At 46.4% G+C, this 19218-nt stretch overlaps 1 protein-coding gene across 4 annotated transcripts in view; it reads left to right on the forward strand.

The window, feature by feature from the left end:
- Nucleotides 1–19218, forward strand: part of CLMP (CXADR like cell adhesion molecule) — a 99497-nt gene that overhangs the window by 60518 nt on the left and 19761 nt on the right. For all 4 annotated transcript variants that reach the window (XM_081122559.1, XM_081122556.1, XM_081122557.1 and 1 more), the window contains one exon: nucleotides 16262–16419. In XM_081122559.1, coding sequence (XP_080978685.1) covers nucleotides 16262–16419 — 158 coding nt within the window. The remainder of the gene's footprint in view (nucleotides 1–16261; nucleotides 16420–19218) is intronic.

A 19218-nucleotide genomic window follows, 5' to 3' on the forward strand; every position in this document is an offset into this window, starting at 1 on the left:
CAAGGTTGTATTGCATCAGAAATGCTCTCCAGCCGGACTGTGACCACCTGTCCCAACATGAGCGTCCTGGTGACAAGGACAAGCAGCTCCGTCCCTGAAGGACTGTCCTGCCAGGCGCAGGTTTAGGCAACAGTGTCACGGTCGAGGGGTACCTCCCTGCAAAGATGACTGTTAAACAGGGGAAGCAGGAGGACAAGAGCCGCGGCTGTTATCATTTTAGTTCCCAAAAGTGGAGCAGAAAAACGTGTGGAAGACTGTAGCTGCCCCCCTACCTCCCCCGACTGCCAGTCACTTCGGGTATTTTAGTTGACGTGGTGGACTGAACACAGGCGTTTTTCTCTGTTTGCTCACCAAATCCCACTGAGGTGAAGGTAAGGGAGCAAACACACAAATGCACCAGGAGGAGAGAGCGAGGGGGGCATAGAGGTGAGAGGGCGTGGGCAGGGGTTGGGGTGCAGGAGGGCCAGGCGGGCCAAGGGGCTCCAACCCGGCACGGCGCGGCCCAGCGAGAAGCTGCGCTGAGGAGCGGGAGCTGGGGAAGGTCTTTACCAAGCGCAGCGAGACTCGTGTTTCCCCTCTGCACCCCCGCGGGGAAGCCCCAGCTCCTCCCTGCCCCACGGGCGGGATTTGGGAGGCCCGGGGATTAGACGCTGCGAAGGGTAGAGGGACAAGCCGTGATCGCTTGGAGGTCCCCAAAGTGGGGTCCGCAGGCCGTCTCCGAGGCTGTTCGGTTACCCTCTGGAGCAGGCCACCTGGCCCCGCACCCCCCTCAGGGGTCATTAGCCTGCCGGCCTCCTGCTGGCAGGTGGCGATGTAATGATTCCTCTCTGGAGGAGCAGAACCGCTCAGAGGCGCTGACATCTGGGAATTCCACCCAAAATAGCCTACGGGAAGGCCCCTGTAAGAGACCCTCACAGAGCTCCCAAGCAGCTTTTTAGGAACTCTCTGTCCAACACGTGACATTTGAGAAGAGAGAAAGGCAAACGGGAACAGACTGTGCGAGGCACCCTGTGACTCATATCCTCGGGATGTAAGGGATGAAATTGTGGACTGCTATGCCAAGGAAGCGGTGGTAACAGCAATACTCACTGCACACTTCCACGTGCCAGTGGGGTTAAGACCGACTTCCTCTTCGTAACATGCTTCAGTCCTCACTTAATGCCCGTGGACTGGGTACAGTTCTTTCCCCGTGTTCCAGATGAGAGATCCCTGTGTTCCAGATGAGAGAACTGAGGCACAGAGCATAAGGAACTTGCCAAAGCTGTAGAACTATAGAGGAATGTTTACTGCATGGGCTCGAATCCCTGATCTGAACAGCTACCATGTAGTGCTTCCTAAGAGGTCCTTTGAAAAAGCTTTTAAAACAACTCAATCAAACAACATGAGAAAAAACGTTAAAAAATTAGAAGGTCAATCTAGGAGGCTCAACATCCGACACATATGCCTACAAAGAAGAAGAGAACATGGAAGGAATTGTTTTTAAATAGCATAATAACATTTCCTGACATTTAAATGAAATGAGTTTTCCGATTAAATGACCTAACGATAAACTAATGGAGACAAACTGACCTACACCAAAAATCCATGATAGTAAAATTTTACAACTCTATGAATGAAGATAAGACCCTAAAAATGCCCGGAGAGAAACAAGAGGTCATTTTAAAAGGCTGGAATTAAAAGTGGCACCAGACTTCTCAATAGTAATTCTGGAAGCTGGACGTCAGTGGAGCGATGCTGTCTGAAACTGGAGTCAAAACTGCATCCAGCCGAACAGCCTATTCCCCAGTTGAACCCTGAGTCGAGTGTGAGATGTAGAAACAGGGCGGACGGGACTGAAATGCTGCCTGGAGCAGGGAAACCGCCCCAGCGCAGGGGAGAGACTGACTTTTCACTGTGTGCCATTTGGTTCTGTTTGAACGCTTACCATATGCTGATAGCACGTTATTCAAAACTGTTTTTAAAGCTTTTCAAGTGTGCTAATAATTAACTGGATTTGGGAATCAACCATCTTACGTAACCCAGCGCTTGGGTGATTCTGTTCAGCACTGCCCCCCGTAGCGTGGGGTGGGGATGCTGCACGGGTGAAAAGCTAGATCATCTGGAAGCCAGTCCTCTGGGAAGCCAGACTCATCCTTAGGTCATTTGAATAACTGCACCAGTGTAGATGAAGAAAGGAGCAGGGCGCAGCCGCTTGAGTCATTTGGGTGTGGGTGAATGGCAGGAAGAAAGTAAAGTTGGGGAAATGACTTGGCATCGCAAATCCGCCCCTGCTGAGACCTGACGTTTTCTGCAGGGCTGTACGCTGTGTGGAGGGAGCCAAATGGCTTCCTGGGCCTCTCCTTGGCACCTTCATGGGAGAAGCTGGAGCTGGGTGAGCGATTTGTCTGCGCACTGTCGTTAAGGAGCGTAATGATCAGGTCCAGGTTTTGAGCTGCCTCATTTGTCTCTGGGGAAGAGAAGCTCTGAGAGGTGCCTATGAAATATGAGCTGAGCCCGATTATAGTTCTGCTCACACGCTTGATGTGAGAAGCATATTGAGCTCTTGAAGTCCTTAAGAACTTCTCTAACAGGCTAGGTTTTAAAAGCCCTTTTCAAAGAGCCTGTGTTAATTGTGTCGTATGATAAATATGGTCATCGTTTCATGAACATATTAGTAAGAATATATTCCAGCACTTTACCCAAATGTAGTGGGTCAATAGCATCGGCCTTCTGAAGAAAGACTCCATATTCTTTAATGTTGGATACAAATGCCATACGGGGGTCACTGCTCTTCGCACTCTGCCTGCCAGAGTCGTTGAAGGTGATCCTCCCCCTCCCCAACATGGAGATGGCACAGTGTTTGAAAAAATTTCCCCATGACATTCCAGGAAAACGTGCTACCAGAGTGGTGTGAAAATTGTAGTTTACATCATGTGTAGAGCATAGAAGGTCTGAAGTCAGATTGTTTAAGTTGAAATGTTGGCTCCACCAGTCGTTAGCTCTTAGATCTTAGCAAATTACTTACCCTCTCTGAGTCTTAGGTTTTGCTCTATAAAATGAGGCAAAACCCTGCCTAATGGGGTTAGGTAATTATGTGGAATTGTATGTACATATAATAAATATCTATATATCCCTTAACATACGGTAATTGGCATATAGTAAGCACTCAATAAGTGCTAAATAATATTAAGCATTTTTGTAACTTTCAGATAAACTAACACTAAACTACAATTCCTACTTACTCTACATAACAAAACTCAAAGTACGTATGGAAAGAATTGTGAAATCTGAAAAGTGCTGTGCAAATATAAAAGTGGTAGTATTCAGCTTATTATTACATTTCTATACAACAGAAAAAAATTCATGTCAGAATCTACTCTTAAGGAATGTTGTGATTACAAAAAAACTAGTGAACTAGTTATAGCAGTTTTTAAAAATATGTCTTGCCTGTCTGGGCATGGCTCAGCGGTTGAGCGTCGACCTAGGATCCAGGCGATCGGGGTTTGATTCCCGGTCAGGGCACATGCCCGGGTTGCGGGCTCGATCCCCAGTCGGGGGCGTGCAGGAGGCAGCCAATCAATGACTTGCTCATCATTGGTGTTTTTTTCCTCTCCCTCTCCTTTCCTCTCTCTGAAATCAATAAAGATATATTAAAATATATGTATATATACATGTATTTATTGATTTCAAGAGAGAGGAAGGGAGAGAGAGAGAAACATCAGTGATGAGACAGTCACTGATCGGCTGCCTCCTGCACAGTCCCCAGGAACGAGCCTGCAACCAGGGCATGTGCCCTGACTGGGAATCAAACAGCAATCTCCTGCTCAACTGGTGAGCCACGCCGGCTAGGCTGGTTAAAGCATTTTTAATTCTCTAAGACAATGATTATCACTTTGAGTGGCGAGGCAGAGGAAGTTAATGTATAATTTTTTTAATTTTTAATTTTTATTGATTTCAGAGAGAAGAAGGGAGAGGAAGAGAGAGAGAGAAACATCAATGATGAGAGTCATTGATAGCTGCCTCCTGCACGCCTCTTACTGGGGATCGAGCCCACAACCCGGGCATGTGCCCTGACTGGGAATCGAACAGTGATCCCTTGGTTCCTGGGTCAGCGCTTAACCACTGAGCCGCGCCGGCTGAGCAAGATATAATTCTTTTAACTTCTATTGAAGTGTGTGATAGGCAGCTTCTACATTTGTCTCCAGTGATTCCTGCCTCCTAGTGTCCCACTCTCCTCGAGTGTGAGCTAGAATTATATAATTGCTTATAACAAATAGAATATGGCAACAGTGGTGAGATGTTAACTCTGAGTTTCCGTCTTGAGCACTTTCTTGTGCTCGCTCTTGGATTACTGACCTGGGGAGAGCCAGCTGCCGCAGGGTGAGGCAGCCTCATGGAGAGGCCCATGTGCTGAGGGATTCACACCTGCCAGCAACCACACGTGTAAGCGTAGACATGGACTCTTCACACCTCAGTTAAGCCTTCAGATAAGACCACAGCCCCAGCCAACAGTTTTATTGCACCTCATGAGAGGCCCTCAGCCAGAGCTACCCAGCGAAGCTGTGCTTAGATTCCTGATCCACAGAAACTATGGGATAAGATACCATTTGGGGGTGAGGTGAGGGGAGGTAAGAGAGAGTAAAGGGGGAATAAATGGTGAGGGAAGGAAACTTGACTTGGGGTGGTGAACACATAAGACATATACATATGATGTATTATAAAATTGTACCCCTGAAACCTATATAAGTTTATTAACCAAGTCACCCCAATAAATTTAGTTTTAAAAATTTATAAAAATGTCAAACTGAAAAACAAGAAAAATATTTTTTATAGAAGTGAAAAAATAAATTGCTAACAAGGTACACATGAAAAATACATTTTTGTTTTGAGATGCTAAGTTTTGGGGACAGTTTATTATGCAACAATATATAACTAATAAGTAGTACAATATACACACAGAAAAAGGCACAATTATAAGTGTACAGCTTGATGAATTTCACAAAATTAACATACATAAGTAATAAGATAATAAGCACCCTCATCTAGAAAGAGAACATAGCCAGACCATTAGGAGCCTCCCCGTGTTCCTTCCACTTCCACCCCTTCACCAGTAACCACCGTCTGGACTTTCAGCAGCTTCTCTGTGTAGGAGCAAGAGTAGAAAAGATGGGGAAAAGCTCTGAGGAACTCACAAAATACCAGCATAACGCTAGATCAGTAATTTTTTTGTTAAATAGATGTAGAGAGAGTCAGTGTAATATACTGCTAAGGGCACGAATGTTAGAGTGGCTGGTTAGAATCACGGCTCCACTCCTTGCTAACTGCGATCTGGGGCGAGTTAATCTCTGCACCTCGATGTCTTTGCCTGTAGAATGAGAATAATAATAGTGTTTACCTCGCACAGTTGTTGAGAAGATTAAAAATGGAAATGAATCTAAGTCAAGTAGACTTATTCTAATTATAGTAGAATAGGTGTTCAACAATTGTTACCTATTATCAGTAAATGTTTCCATATGGGAGAGGGGTGGGTAAGATGTACTGGATGCATTTGTACTATGTGTCATTTTGTTTGTTTCAGACCAGCCATCTCTTGGTTATTAGCTTCGAAGGGAAGGGGAAGGGGGAGTATAAAGTTAAGGCTGACAGGAAGCTTTAATTTATTGGTGGACTTTAATGACCAGTGAAATCTCAATTTTCCATTGCCATGAATCCCGAAAAACAGACTGTTGCCCTCTCAGTAGTAAGTCTGTGTCCATTTTTAATTTCTGTTCAAATCTCTCTGCAGGAGGTAATAAAAGATTTAGACTTAAAAAGCGACTTGGCATTCGGAAGGAGGTAGAGGCTATAAATTGACACGTCAGTGAAACAGGTTAGTGGGGGCCTGGCTCTCCGAGTCTCAACTTCGAAGACACATTCTTGTCTCATCCATGCACTGACACAGACATGCTTGTAAGCATCTCTAGACAGCTGTGTGTATGTTTTCCTATGTATGTAGACATGGATACATGCATGGAACATGTGCTAGCATATTACTGAGGACAGAATTCTGAGGCGTAAGTGGTGAATTTCTGAGTAGCAGAATGACCCCTGTGGACCAGGTCAGGACCCTTCCCCTGACAGTTATTACTGGAGATACTAGGATAAAACATTAGTCCAGCCCTGGCCGGTGGCTCAGTTGTTTAGAGTGTTGTCCCATACACCAGAAGGTTGCAGGTTCAGGGCACATACCTAGGTTAAGGGTTCAATCCCCAGTGGGGGCGCCTACGGGAGGCAACCGATGGATGTTGCTCTTTCATATTAATGTCTCCCCCCTCCTCTCTCTCTAAAATCAATAAGCATACCCTCGGGTGAGTATTTAAAACAAGAAACATTACTCCGAGATAGTAGGACAGTGACACAGCTGACATGCTTATGTGACATTATGGACCAGTCTATGAGACCCGCCAGGACTGAGGGTCCACGGTGACGTTCCAGTCTGTCACGTGCGGAGGTCGCTTAGCTACTGGTTTCCTAGGCAGTCAGGCCGCCTTCCCAGCCTTTGCAACGTGGTCACCTCATTTATAGCTGCTAAAATTCCAACCTGCTTCCCAAGGCCCAGGTTAAGTACTTTCTATGGAGCCATCCCTGGTCACCATGGCGATCGTTTCCTCTCAGTTCCTACAGCACTTTCTGACCCTCACACCGAAGCTGATCACACGCTGCCTTGCACTGGGTTTGCTGGATCGCTGTTTTGTTTGTTACTGTGATCTCGTCATAGACAAAAGACAACGCCATCCATCCCTCTTTATGTCCCCAGCAGCACCTCGCATGGTAACAGGACATGAGAGCCCCTCGTATTCATTGAACAATTGTACACTCCTGATTACTCCCCTGGGTGCCAGCTGTTTGGTCAGTGTTCGTTCCTGTTTGTGGTTCCTAGAATCTGAAGCACTGAGAAAAGGTGTTTAAGGAAATTCTACAGAAATCCATATCCTTGAATATCCTGTGACATACTATAACAAAATAAAATTAAGTTGATACCAACAGACCTGTCAAGATTGAACGGTTTTACTGTGATTTCAGATTATCAGTGATAACAAGAGAATATGAATAATTTCATAAATTTCAGCAGACTAGTTTTAACAATGAAATTTCCCTGAAAGTAGACAATGACCTGCTGCAAACCTTCCCAAGCTTTAGATTCTAGACTACATATAACCAGAGCATTCAGGATTTTGTAATCCCGGTGGTTACAGGCCTAGAACAAAGAGTAAACTTCAAGATACAAGGGACCTTGTAATATTTTAAACAAAAAATTAAATTAAATTTAAAAATTTTTTAAAAGATACAAGGGACCTTAAGCGTTCTTTAGCTGATTCCTCAGCCCCTCTGAGCCACCGGGACATTTTAAGTCAGATGTGCTTAATCCTCTCTGGGTAAACCCTGCCCCCTTGTGGATTAAAACATCCACAGATAGGGAAGCACACTGCAGTCGCAGGGGCCAGTTCCTTTTAGTTCTTTCAAAGAGCCCCTGGACAATGTTTAAAAGCAATGTTGACACCCTGGCCGAGGAGCTCAGTTGGTTAGCGCGTCATCCTGACACGCCAAGGTCGTGGATTCAGTCCCCAGTCAGGGCACATACAAGAGTCAACCAGTGAATACATAAATAAGTGGAACAACAAATTGATTCTTTCTCTCTCTACCTAAAATCAATCAATAAAAAAGTATGCCCTGGCTGGTGTGGCTCAGTGGGTTGGGTGTCGTCCGGTGCACCAAAAGATTGCCGGTTCGATTCCCAGTCAGGGCACGTGCCGGGTTGTGGGCTCCATCCCCAGTAGAGGCCTGTAGGAGGCAGCCAGTTGGTGTTTCTCACATCAGTGTTTCTCTCTCTCCCTCTCCCTTCCAATCTCTCTGAAAAAATCAATTAAAAATACATATTTTTAAAATAAAATAAAATGTTTAAGGAGTGTTGACAACGGAACAGAACTGGACTATTGGTCTGGATTGTGTGAAAACTGCTGGATGCTGACGGCAGACGGACAGTCAGCAGTGTGTATGTGCCTTATACTTTCATTCCTTTCTGCTAGGGCGGTGCCTGGGATATATGAAGCGTTCAGTAACTATTTCACAGAATACTTCCGTTAGGCAGGACAGTAACTATGGAGTTCAGCATCCACATGTAAGAATCCTTCGCGGTCCTTGACATACCCCTACTCGAATGACTCCAATAGTGAAAAATGCGCTAAATGATGCAGCTCATTCTCGTATCAGGCGGACTGCTAGAAAGCCTGTCAACATATTAAGCCCAGATGGGAAAAGCCTTTTGTAAGAGAATCACCTTATTTCAGAACCGGAAAGAGGTGTTGGAGACCTCCCGGTCTGTCATTTTATGGGTGAAGCTGTTATGGCATCTGGACCTAACCCTCTGGAGCAACGCCCAGTTGGCCTATCCCTTGTTTTGAAGCTTTTTCAACATTGGGGGGTAACTGCCATGCTGCCCCTGAGTCTTCCATCTTCCTGACATTTCACCGTAATTGTGTCAACTCTTCCTCACATGACGGGTTTGGATCTCATCTCCTAGTCACAGCCTTCTGGATGTCGGCTTCTGTGTCAGCGTCCCTCTCGGTGCGCGACGTCTACAGCTGAGCACGATGCTCTGGGTGTGCTTGCTTTGCTGCTACAGAGCGCAGTGAAGTTGTCACGCCCCAGGTTTGGGACATCAAACCTCTTTTGATGCCCCTCAGACTCCATGGGCTTCTTCAGTGGCCATATCGCACTGCTGGGCCCTGTAAACCGGGTAGTCCCGCAGGGTGTCCGGCCCTGTCCCACCCTAGGCTTGCGCGTCGCTGTAACGTTGAACATATGCCTCTGGAAGTTTCGTCTTGCCCTTGGGTCGGGTTCCAGCTAGCAAGGTCTCCAGGGTGCCCCGTCAGACCAGCTCTGCTACTTAGCTCCGTGTCGTCCACGTTAATCCACATGATCTACGTGTCTGCAAGCAGCCAGTTCCAAAGGCAACGGCCTTTGGTGCAGGGAAGAGGTCAGAATAAAAATTGGAGGCGAGCTCGTGTCCCCACAGTGCCCCCTCGGCCCTGTGGCCGCAGCTGCGTGGTCCTGTTTTGTCTCCTCTAAAGCAGAGCTGAGCTCCTGGGCTCACGATGCAATGATGGGCCTGACCGAGCCCAGCTGAGCAGAGGTAACGCGTTGCCAGCATCAGCTCTCAGGTGGCTCGAGGGAGGAGAGCTGCTCCCCCGGGGTCTCCCAGCACCCCCCTAACAGGTGAGGAGCTCAGGCCAGGTTGGTAATGGGATAACTACACAGAAAGCACCCAGGGAGACAGCTTTTCACAGAGAGGAAGGAAGGGGAGCTGATCATTTCTAATGAGCCTGTGTTTCGTCTAAAAACTTCAGCTCTTCTCTTGGTGCAGGGCTCTCCCGTTTCCCTCTCCTTCTGCAGGGAATGAGGGGAGGCTCAGAATCTGCTCCCACCCACCACAGCCGCACCGAAGCGGGAAGCTCAGGCTGCCGCCTTGGGCCTTGGAGCCACCATTAACTTTGGGGGCCCCAGGAACAAATACTCACCTCCTGGGGGGCGGGAATAACAAGCCACCACACTGACTCCCGGATGTCTGAAAGTCCCCCGGTAATCAACAGGCCTTTCTCTAAATATCAAATATATATTTATTTGAGAAGACATTCAAATGTATGTTCTTTAGCAGCTCATACTGAATTTTCTTTTTTTTTAAATTTTATTATTTTTTTTAGAGAGAGGAATGAGGCGGGGGAAAGAGAAACATCGATGTGACAGAGAAACACTGATCAGTTGCCTCTTACACACGCCCCGACCGGGGATCGAACCCACAGTCTTTTCATGCACAGAACGATGCTCCAAACAATTGAGCCACACCAGCCAGGGCTGAATGTGGTTTTTCTTTTCTGAAAACTTCATAAAGTCTTCAGAGAGAAAACTAGAGAGATTGGGTTGGCTGGGAAGCAAAGATGTAGAAGAGGAACATCCCTAGTTCACAGTGCGGGAAGCCGGCCGGAGAAGACAAATGCTGCCCATCTCCTCCAGCTGCTCCCATCACCAAGAATATTTCCTTCCCTCACATCTGCGCAGGAAAAATCTGTCTAATCTTTCCAGCACTGGCTCAGTTTCACACTGCAGTCTTCCTTAACACCTGGTCAGAAATGATCTTCAGTACGATATTGTTAATTTTCTTAGGTGTAATGGTGCTGTGATTGTGGAGAGGAGCAGCCTTACTTTCAGGAGGTGCCTGATGAAACCTTTAGAGGTAAAGTGTGCCGCCTGCAACTTGCATCCAGCTGATGCAGCAATGTGTAAATATACACACACATATACACACACACATATACACATATGCACACACGTAGAAACATATATTCACACAGACATACACACGCACACACATACACACACATATACACATGCATACACATATAGACACATAAACATAATATACACATATATACACACAGATACACATATACACACGTGTATACGCACAGAGATACACACACATATATACTTGTCTATACACATGTATACATGCACATATATACACACACATATCTATACACACATGCATGTATACACACATATACACACACACACAGATATATATATGCAGAGAGAGATAAAGCAATATGCCCAAATATTACCAGTTATCAAGCAAAATGCATTTTGAACTCACAATCCTGCTTCACCTCCTCAGGTGAAGCATTTTTCTGGTTTTTCTTGTTTTTCAAAGTACAGTTTGTACAATTATTATCAATAATAATTACCATTTCTTGAGTACGTACTGTATACCATGTGCCAGTGCCAGACATTTTACGTACAAGCTTACAACAATCTTTCACAGTGGATGTTTTTATACTCATTTCACCAAGGAGAAAAAGGACTTAGAGTGGTCAGGGAAGTCATCGGCCTTCGGCCACTACCTAAAGTCACATCCACCTAACTCCAAAGCTCATGCTCCTTCTGTTGCATTAGGCTGGACCTTGAATTGCGTCCAGTGTTCCACACACACCTAAAGACTTTTATATATATTAGGGTATAAGTCAGGTGACTCACTTCTCTCTAAGCCTCAATTTCTTTTTAAAAATATCTTTTTATAGATTTTTAGAGAGTGAGGGAGAGGGAGAAAGAGAAACATCGATGTGAAAGTGGAACATGGGCCGGCTGCCTCCTGCATGCCCCCTACCAGGGACTGAGCCTGCAACCTTGGCATGTGCCCTGACCAGCTTTTTGGTGCACAGGATGACTGTCAACCAACTGAGCCACACCAGCCAGGGCTAAGCCTCAATTTCTTAATCTATAGAGTGAGAGAAGTTGATTTTAAAATTTCCAAAGTCCTTTTTATTTTTCTGACATTTGATGATTTTGATTTTCCTGAGGCTTTCTCAAATATTTCATGTAAAGCAAAACACTAGAAAATTCTCTTCCCATTCAGATAAGTGAACAGGCCATTAAGAAAAGTGCAGCCCAGCCGGCGTGGCTCAGCTGTTGAGCGTCAACCTGTGACCCAGGAGAGCTCGGTTCGATTCCCAGTCAGGGCACATGCCCGGGTTTCGGGCTCGATCCCCAGTGGGGGCGTTCGGGAGGCAGCCGATCAATGACTCTTTCATCATTGATGTTTCTGTCTCTCTCCCTCTCTCTTCCTCTCTCTGAAATCAATAAAGACATATTTTAAAAAAGAAAAAAAATGAAAAGAGTGCAATTGCCCTGGCTGGTTTGGCTCAGTGGTTAGAGCGTGAGCCCTCGGCCCAAAGGGTATCGGGTCTGATTCCTGGTCAAGGGCACGTACCTCGGCTGCAGGCTCGATCCCTGGCCCCAGTCCTGGGCGTGTGCAGGAGGAAACCAGTCGATGTGTCTGTGTCACATCGATGTTTCCCTCTCTCTCTCTCTCTCTCTCTCTTGCCCCCTCCCCTCCACTCTCTCTAAAACTATCAATGTAAAAAAATATCCTCGGGTGAGGATTTGAAAGAAAGAAAGGAAAGTGCAGTCACCGAGGGGAGGAAGGTGCTTGCACAACTCAGTCGCCCATGAGTGGGTGCTCTGCTCTACATTAAATAGTGTGGATAGCACAGCCGCACCTGGCATGGAACCGCAGCCACTGTGCTCTCCAACTTTGCGACTTGTAAACTGGGCATCTACACAGCCTGGCAAACAGCAACTCAGTTCTCAGCCTGTGCGCCAAGCACTGTGGCCTCCCCGAGATGGGACCCTGGGGGACGCCGGGCGCTGTGGATTATGGCAGCACTGGACAGTCCGTTCTTTGGAAAGAGTTAGGCATATAGACTTAGCTGTGATCCCAAGCAACTTGTGCCCTGTAGGTCAATAAGTATTTGAGAAATAGAAGAATTCTCCGTTAAGGAAATAAGAGAGATACAGGTATTTTGGATGCAGCATCCTAATTTCTATTAAAAGTTACCCTGGCCTTTTTCCTCACTGCATCCATGAAAGCAACATGGGTCACCAGTGGCTGAGAAAATTTGGCCAGTGTTCTCCCTGCTGCCACATCTGCTAAAACCCACATGGTCTGACACGTAAATACGGCCTCCCTGTGTAATGGAACCAGTGTCCACGGTACGTGAAAGCTGTACGCTTCCTTAAGCTGGGCTACATGAACTTCCTTAAAAGGGCTGTCCAGGACACCTATCTGACCACAAAAGCAATGCTAGCCTAGCTCTTTGTACACAAAAACTTTTAAAAATACTTCACTTACGAGTGTTTTAATGTGACTGAAATAGTCAACTGGTTAGAGAAATCACCTTTTAATAACTTACTATTATCTTCTCAATGGATCCATCTTCAAAATATGTGGCTCAGTTATATAAAGGTCTTCATCTTGAAAAAAAGTTACTTCTGCCCCCTTCTCTTTGAAGGGGGTCTTGAAGGTTCACAAGAATCTTTAATAAATGTAAAATGCTCGTTAGAGAATAAAACCTTCGATTAATCTTAACTGACTGTAGGCAGCAGTCACCTGAGAAATGCTCTTCTAGGAGAGAGGAGCCTTGTAGCGGGAGATGCCTGTGTGCCTCACCAGGTGCCTTACCTCCGCCTTTTGTTTGATTCCCGCTTTGCAGATGAGAACACTAAGGCCCAGAGAGAGTGGTTCTCCCAAGCTCCTGAAGGTCCTTTGTTGAGCCCCCGAGTTGCACAAAGAAGCCTCCACTTAGGGAGCGCCCACAGCTCCACAACGGCACTGCGCTTGCTACACAGAGGCCTGTGCACTGCCATCTTTCAGCACCTCGCCCACCGTCCAGTGCGGCAAGAGTCAGTGACGCCCAGTGGAGATTATTCCCTTACTTGTGGTTCTGCCACTAAGTAGCTTTGTGCCTCGACATTTCAATTCTCCAGGCTGTAGTTTCCTGGTAAATTAAATCTTGATGATCTCTAAGGTCTTTCCTAGTGAAGATGAGTACCTGCATGCCTGGGGAGCCCAAGGCTGGCCGCTGGGTGTTCAGATTGCCCCTTCCCGCTCACCCACCAGGCAGCAGACCCATGCTCAGGAGCCCCCGCAAGCATTGCCAAGCCGGGACTCTGTCCATTTAGGCTGCAGACCAGGGGTGTGGGTTAAAAAGCGCAGTAGGACCTGAGAAATCTGCAGGGATCTCAGGGGCCTCCTTGAGTCGGAGGAGCTGAGGCTCAGGGAAGACTGGAGGTGCATACGCTGATATTGAGGCTCCCTGTCTGGGTGAAGTCATTTGTGTTCACTGAGAGGCCCCCTTCCTGCGCTGCTTTATTTAATTCTGGGTATGGTATAAATAGAACCTGGCTCTCTGGCAAAGCACACCACCCACCACTATGTTCCTTTCCTTTTGGGATATCAACCAAACCTGAGACTTTGATTCCCTCTAGTGGCTCAAATCGGCAACTTTCACAGCTGATTTTTGCATTTATTTATCCAGTGTATAGGAAGAGCCCACTGTATGCACCCAATTGGTGCTGGGTTCTTTAGCTTTGTCAGGGTGTGGGGTACTGGTTTAATTTGAGCATTCCTGTGTCTAGTGGGCAGTGATCAGGAATAGGAGCCACAATTCCTCCTTAGAAGCTTAGCTTGGTACAGTGCAAACCAGCTAATTTCCCTGCTGCTATATAGCTGCTTTATGGGGCCTGAGGGAGGATGGGTTTTATATGGGTTTTTCCTACCAAGAAATGAGTTGAGGATGTTGGGCTGACTGCTTTATCCCTGGCCTCAGTTTGTTCATTGGTAAAATGAGTGCATGGCTTAGATTCAAATCAATTCAACAGATGTTTATTAAGCACCTACAGTGTGTGAGACCGGGGGCTGGGGGCTATGGGAACGCAGTGGTGAATGGTACTTAATTTCAAGGAGCTTATTGGCTATGGGAGAACCAGACATCCAGGAAACCACGTAAAACATAGGACACACGTGCATGGCATGGCTGTCCGAACGTGAGCTTTGCAGCGAGACACACCTGGGCGGAGGCCCTGCTCTGTGACACTGGGCAAGTTGCTAACTCCCTCTTTACATTTCCTCCATAAGTGTGGAGAGGAATCCCTTCTTCATAGGTGTGAGTGCTCATTCTAGAGCCACGCCCATTGCAGTGTCAAGTTCTAAACATAAATAACAGAAACACTGTTGAGAGTGTCAATAAGACCGTGCAAGGGACTTGCCCCCGTGGTTCTGAAGGCTGCTTCTTTATGCTCAGCATAATTCTACCGGCTCCTTTCTTTGCCCTGGAGCTTGGGAACCCACCTGCTGCTGCTCTTAGGGTGGGTGCCTGTGAGGGCTCTAACCCAATCAGGCCCCTGGGGAGAGAAACACGGTCTCCCTGCCCCCTTTTTCCTCCGTTCATTTTCCTGCAGGCAAAAATACAGGCCCTTCTCCTCGCCACATATTTGCTGCTCATAGTTTTGGGAAATGAACAGGGAGTGAGAGAGGTAGTTTATCTGCTTCTGTTAGTCATGATCCTTGGCCTTTAGTGTTTAAAACCCTTCTGAGGTGACAGAGTGATTATGCTCCGGGAGCAAGGACTTCGCACAAGCCCTGGCACTTGGGGCTCTTTTAACTTGGAGGTTGTATAATATTGTTGTGTTGTGAATGGCTTGAAAGAGATCATTTTTCACGCTGCTTCTTTGTTACTGAGTAAGGAGATAAGGGAAGATCTGGAGATAAAGCATACCTTGAATGCCAGGCATGCCATACTGAGAATCTAGGTGGGGTTTCACCTAGCAATTCATCCGTCGTCAGTGCTGTAGATTTAATAGTCAACAATGTCAAAGCCTTAGCCAGAGGCTAAGAGACCGATTAATAGGAAGGAGAGGTGAGCTTGGAGGCCAAAGTCTCTGACAGGACATCATTCCTAGAAAAAGATGAACGTCAGAGGGAAAGAAAGCCAAAAGTGCAACTGAGTTCCTGTTGGCTAAATGGGTATTGGGTCAAGGAGGGACAGCATCCAAATGTGGTAACTCAGAATTTTGCTTTGGATAGAAAGGGTTGAAGCCGCAGGATAAGAAACTAGACTAGAAGACAGGAGTTGGGAGGCTAAGAGGAGGAGCGTTTCTGAGGGAAGCAGGAGCTGCCCTAGGAGAGCACTTGCTGCCCGAGGCCCCCTGCACCTCCTCAGGGCCCTGCGGGTAGCCAGTCTCCAGGAAGGCTCGAAGGACTGAGCTGGTGTCTGGAGCCTGTTCTGGGGACCATGCTAACCTCGGCCTTCCCTTTTGGTTTCTGTCGTGTTGGAAGCCTCTGCTTATAGTAAGGGAGAGAAAAATCAAAAGAACACGGTCGTTGACCGGAGTGATTCCATTATTCATAAAAACCCTAAAAGGTGGGAAAGACAGGCATTAGCAGAAGTGTAATTCGAGAGGGGAGGCTGCGGTTAAGGAAGATATGATTAATTCAGTTAATGGAGGAGCCAGCGCAAGATCCTGGGGCTTCTAGCACTTCTGGTCTAGGATTCTTTCTTTTTTTTTTTTTTAATTTTTTTCTTTTTATTGATTTCAGAGAGAGGAAGGGAGAGGGAGAGAGAGATAGAAACATCAATGATGAGAGAGTCACTGATCGGCTGCCTCCTGCACGCCCCGACTGGGGATCGAGGCCGCAACCCGGGCACGTGCCCTGACTGGGAATCGCATCGTGACTGCCTGGCTCATGGGTCGACGCTCAGTCACTGAGCCGCACCAGCTGGGTCAGGATCCTTTCAACACCTTGACTTGCCCCTTGCGCACAGGAACATCCAGTGATGCGCTGTAACGTTTGCTTGCGCACATTGCCTTGCAGGTTCTGTGTTACTCATGAAAGGTTTTCCTCTTTCAGTTTCCTACTATGTTGGAACCTTGGGGGTTCACATTGAGATCAAGAAAGTGGCAGAGGAAAAAGTCACTCTACCCTGTAATCATCAGCTGGGGCTTCCAGAAAAAGACACCCTGGATATCGAATGGCTGCTCACCGACAAGGAAGGGAACCAAAAAGCGGTAAGTGCAGCCGGCCGGAGCCCCCCCACTCTCCTGGCTTACCCCCCTGCCTTCCTCAGTCCTCCCGTCTTTCTCATTGGGTCAGAAAGGGCTAGAATTGCTTTTTTCTTTTTTTAAAATCCTCATCTGAGGATATGTTTTTATTGATCTTTAGAGAGAAGGGAAGGGAGAGAAACATCGATCGGTTGCCTCCTGCACGTGGCCCCACCAGGGATCAAACACGCAGCGTAGGGTATGTGCCTTGACGGGGAATCAAACTCACAACCTTTTGGTGTACGGACGATGCTCCAACCAACCGAGCCACCTGGTCAGGGCTAGAATTGCTTTTTTTTTTTTTTAAATCTGGCTGATAGATCAAAGACTCTACATACGAAACTATAAAGGAGAAGGGGTATTTGGGCTGTGAGGATAAGAGAGTCTTTCTTCGGGGAAGCAAGAGCTACTGGAAAGTCCTCTGTCGTCTGCCCCAAAAGGGCATCTGCACCATTAATGTCTCTCCTAAGAAGGGAAGGGAAGTGCAGGCTTGATTGTCTCGCCGAGGGGCCAGGACTACACCTACGGCAGGAAGCCGGCTCCTGCTTCTCCCCTGAAACCATTACCACCTGCCTGCGCTTCACCTTTGCAAAGTCATGACTCCGACCCTAAGAGTGTGTCATGTAAACACGATACTGTGGCGCCGGGGCAGGACACGAATGGAAATGTTTAACACACATTTAACTGCCAGCTGAATTGACACCGATTCTGTAGCTAGAGAATAAAGGAGCTGTCGTGGGTCTTCAGTGTCCAGGTGGCACAGGGCCATAGGGCTGCCGTGATGGCCGTTGGTTTACAAACTTTTGGCAGTGTGGACAGGACCTGCAGTGCCCTGTTCCTGAGGGTCCCTGTGGTCCCTTTATTAGAGACTGAGAACCAAGTAACCTACTGTTCTTACCCTTTCTGCCCTGGCTGCATTCAGCCACTGGGCCTCTCCTCAGCCTACGTTTTCTAGAATAACTATTCTCACTCCCTTTACCCATTGACTTATTTTTTTAATTTTTTTGTTGAAAGTTTTGTGATTTAAAAAAATAAATAAATCTATAACCTACGAAAGCTGCCCTTAGATTTTCCTTCTTTTACGGAACTTTACTTCTCTCCCTACTAAAAAGTGAAAAGTGTTTCCTTTCCACTGTCTCTACCACTAATTTTATAAGATGGTTTTTACAAGCAGAAGCTAAGGTTCTCACTAAAAATAAATTACAGGATCCCTGTTGGAGTTTAACCTGCTTAACAAGCTGCCTCTGTCACTGTGTTGCTTTGACGCTGCTTGTCACTTTGTCCGCACAGCGAGTTGCCCTAAGACTCTGTTCTCTGTAGAGCAAGGTCACCTTAACCTGAGCATGTTTATTCCATGTTTATTCTTAGTCCCAGCTCTGAATGAAGTAAATAAGAGCACAGTTTCCTCTAACAAAAATCCAAGAATGACTCCACTCATCTAACTTTTACCCAAATGCTTTTCTTTAAACTAAAGAAAAAAAAGAGTTGCTTGGTTATGTAGCCAAGTGAACAGGACGGTTAGGAAGTCAATTAGTGATTAATGAAGGCCACCGGTCTGCTTTTGATATCACTCTGATAAGCAGTCACAGCTCCCTCCTTATCTTCAGTCAATTCTAAAGGATCGTCACTTATTCAGTCATTCAGGTTACACAAATTGATTTTGCACTTACTAGTATGCCATGCTAGGCAGTGGGGTACAGGGGTGAAGAGACATCGGAACCCCTGGCTTCTTGGAGTTTACAGTGAAACAGCATTCAGTAATTAATAGATATATGTTTAAGTAGAGCACAATAGGTATTAGCTACATGCCAGGTACAAGTCGTTTAGCACATATTATGTATTTTAACTTAACGTTCCCTGGATCCTTAGTCCCATTTTACAAGGAGGAGCTGAAGCCGGTGCGCAGAGTGGGAAAGCTGCTTAAGGTCAACCGTTTTGCATTTTGAAAGTAGGCCCTCTGACATCAGCACCTGGGGTGTTAACCACTAGCTATATTCCCTTCACAAATAATTTGAAATGATTCCGTGCTATGTCCGAAATAAGGAGAATGCAAGGAGAAAACTATTCCGAACAGAACTAATTATGCAAAGACCCTGGTGCTGGAAAAAGCTTGGAACTATGGAAGCTCTAAAAGATTAAAAGTCAATTTGGTATAAACCAATGTTACCTCAATCAAAATCTAGTTTAAAAACCTATTTGATTCAATTTAATAAATAGGGATTCCCACTACACAGGCACTCTATCTGAAGGAGCGAGGTGAAGAAGCACGTATCAGGACAGAGATAAGATGACTGTTCTAGATTAACACAAAGGAGGAGCTATTGGCCAAGAGTAGTTGGAGGAGGGGAGAGACCAACAAGAGCTTCAGGTAAGAAGGTACATATAAACAAAAAAATGTAAAATAAAAAAGAAGGAAAAAAAAAGGCACATGTGAGTGCTGATAGAAGGCACTGCTCTGAGGAGATCACCGAGCATGGACACAAAGTCTGGAGATCTGGGAATAATAGGCAGCTAGTGTAAGTGCTGAAGTCGCAGGACCGGAACGTGAAAGGTCCTGTGTGCCATACTAGGGAGCTTAGGATTTCTCCTACAATGTCATGGAGTTCTTGAAGGATTTTAAGAGTGAAGGGACATCTTTGCATTTTAAAGCAATCACTATGGCACCGTGTGGCACACTGATTGAAGGGGGGCTCGAGTAGAAGCAGTATCAGTTAAACAATTTCAGGCTATACAGTAAGGGCTGAAACCACAGTCATGGATAGCTGG

The sequence above is a fragment of the Miniopterus schreibersii genome, assembly GCF_964146895.1.
Source record: "Miniopterus schreibersii genome assembly, chromosome: 20".
NCBI lineage: Eukaryota > Metazoa > Chordata > Mammalia > Chiroptera > Miniopteridae > Miniopterus > Miniopterus schreibersii.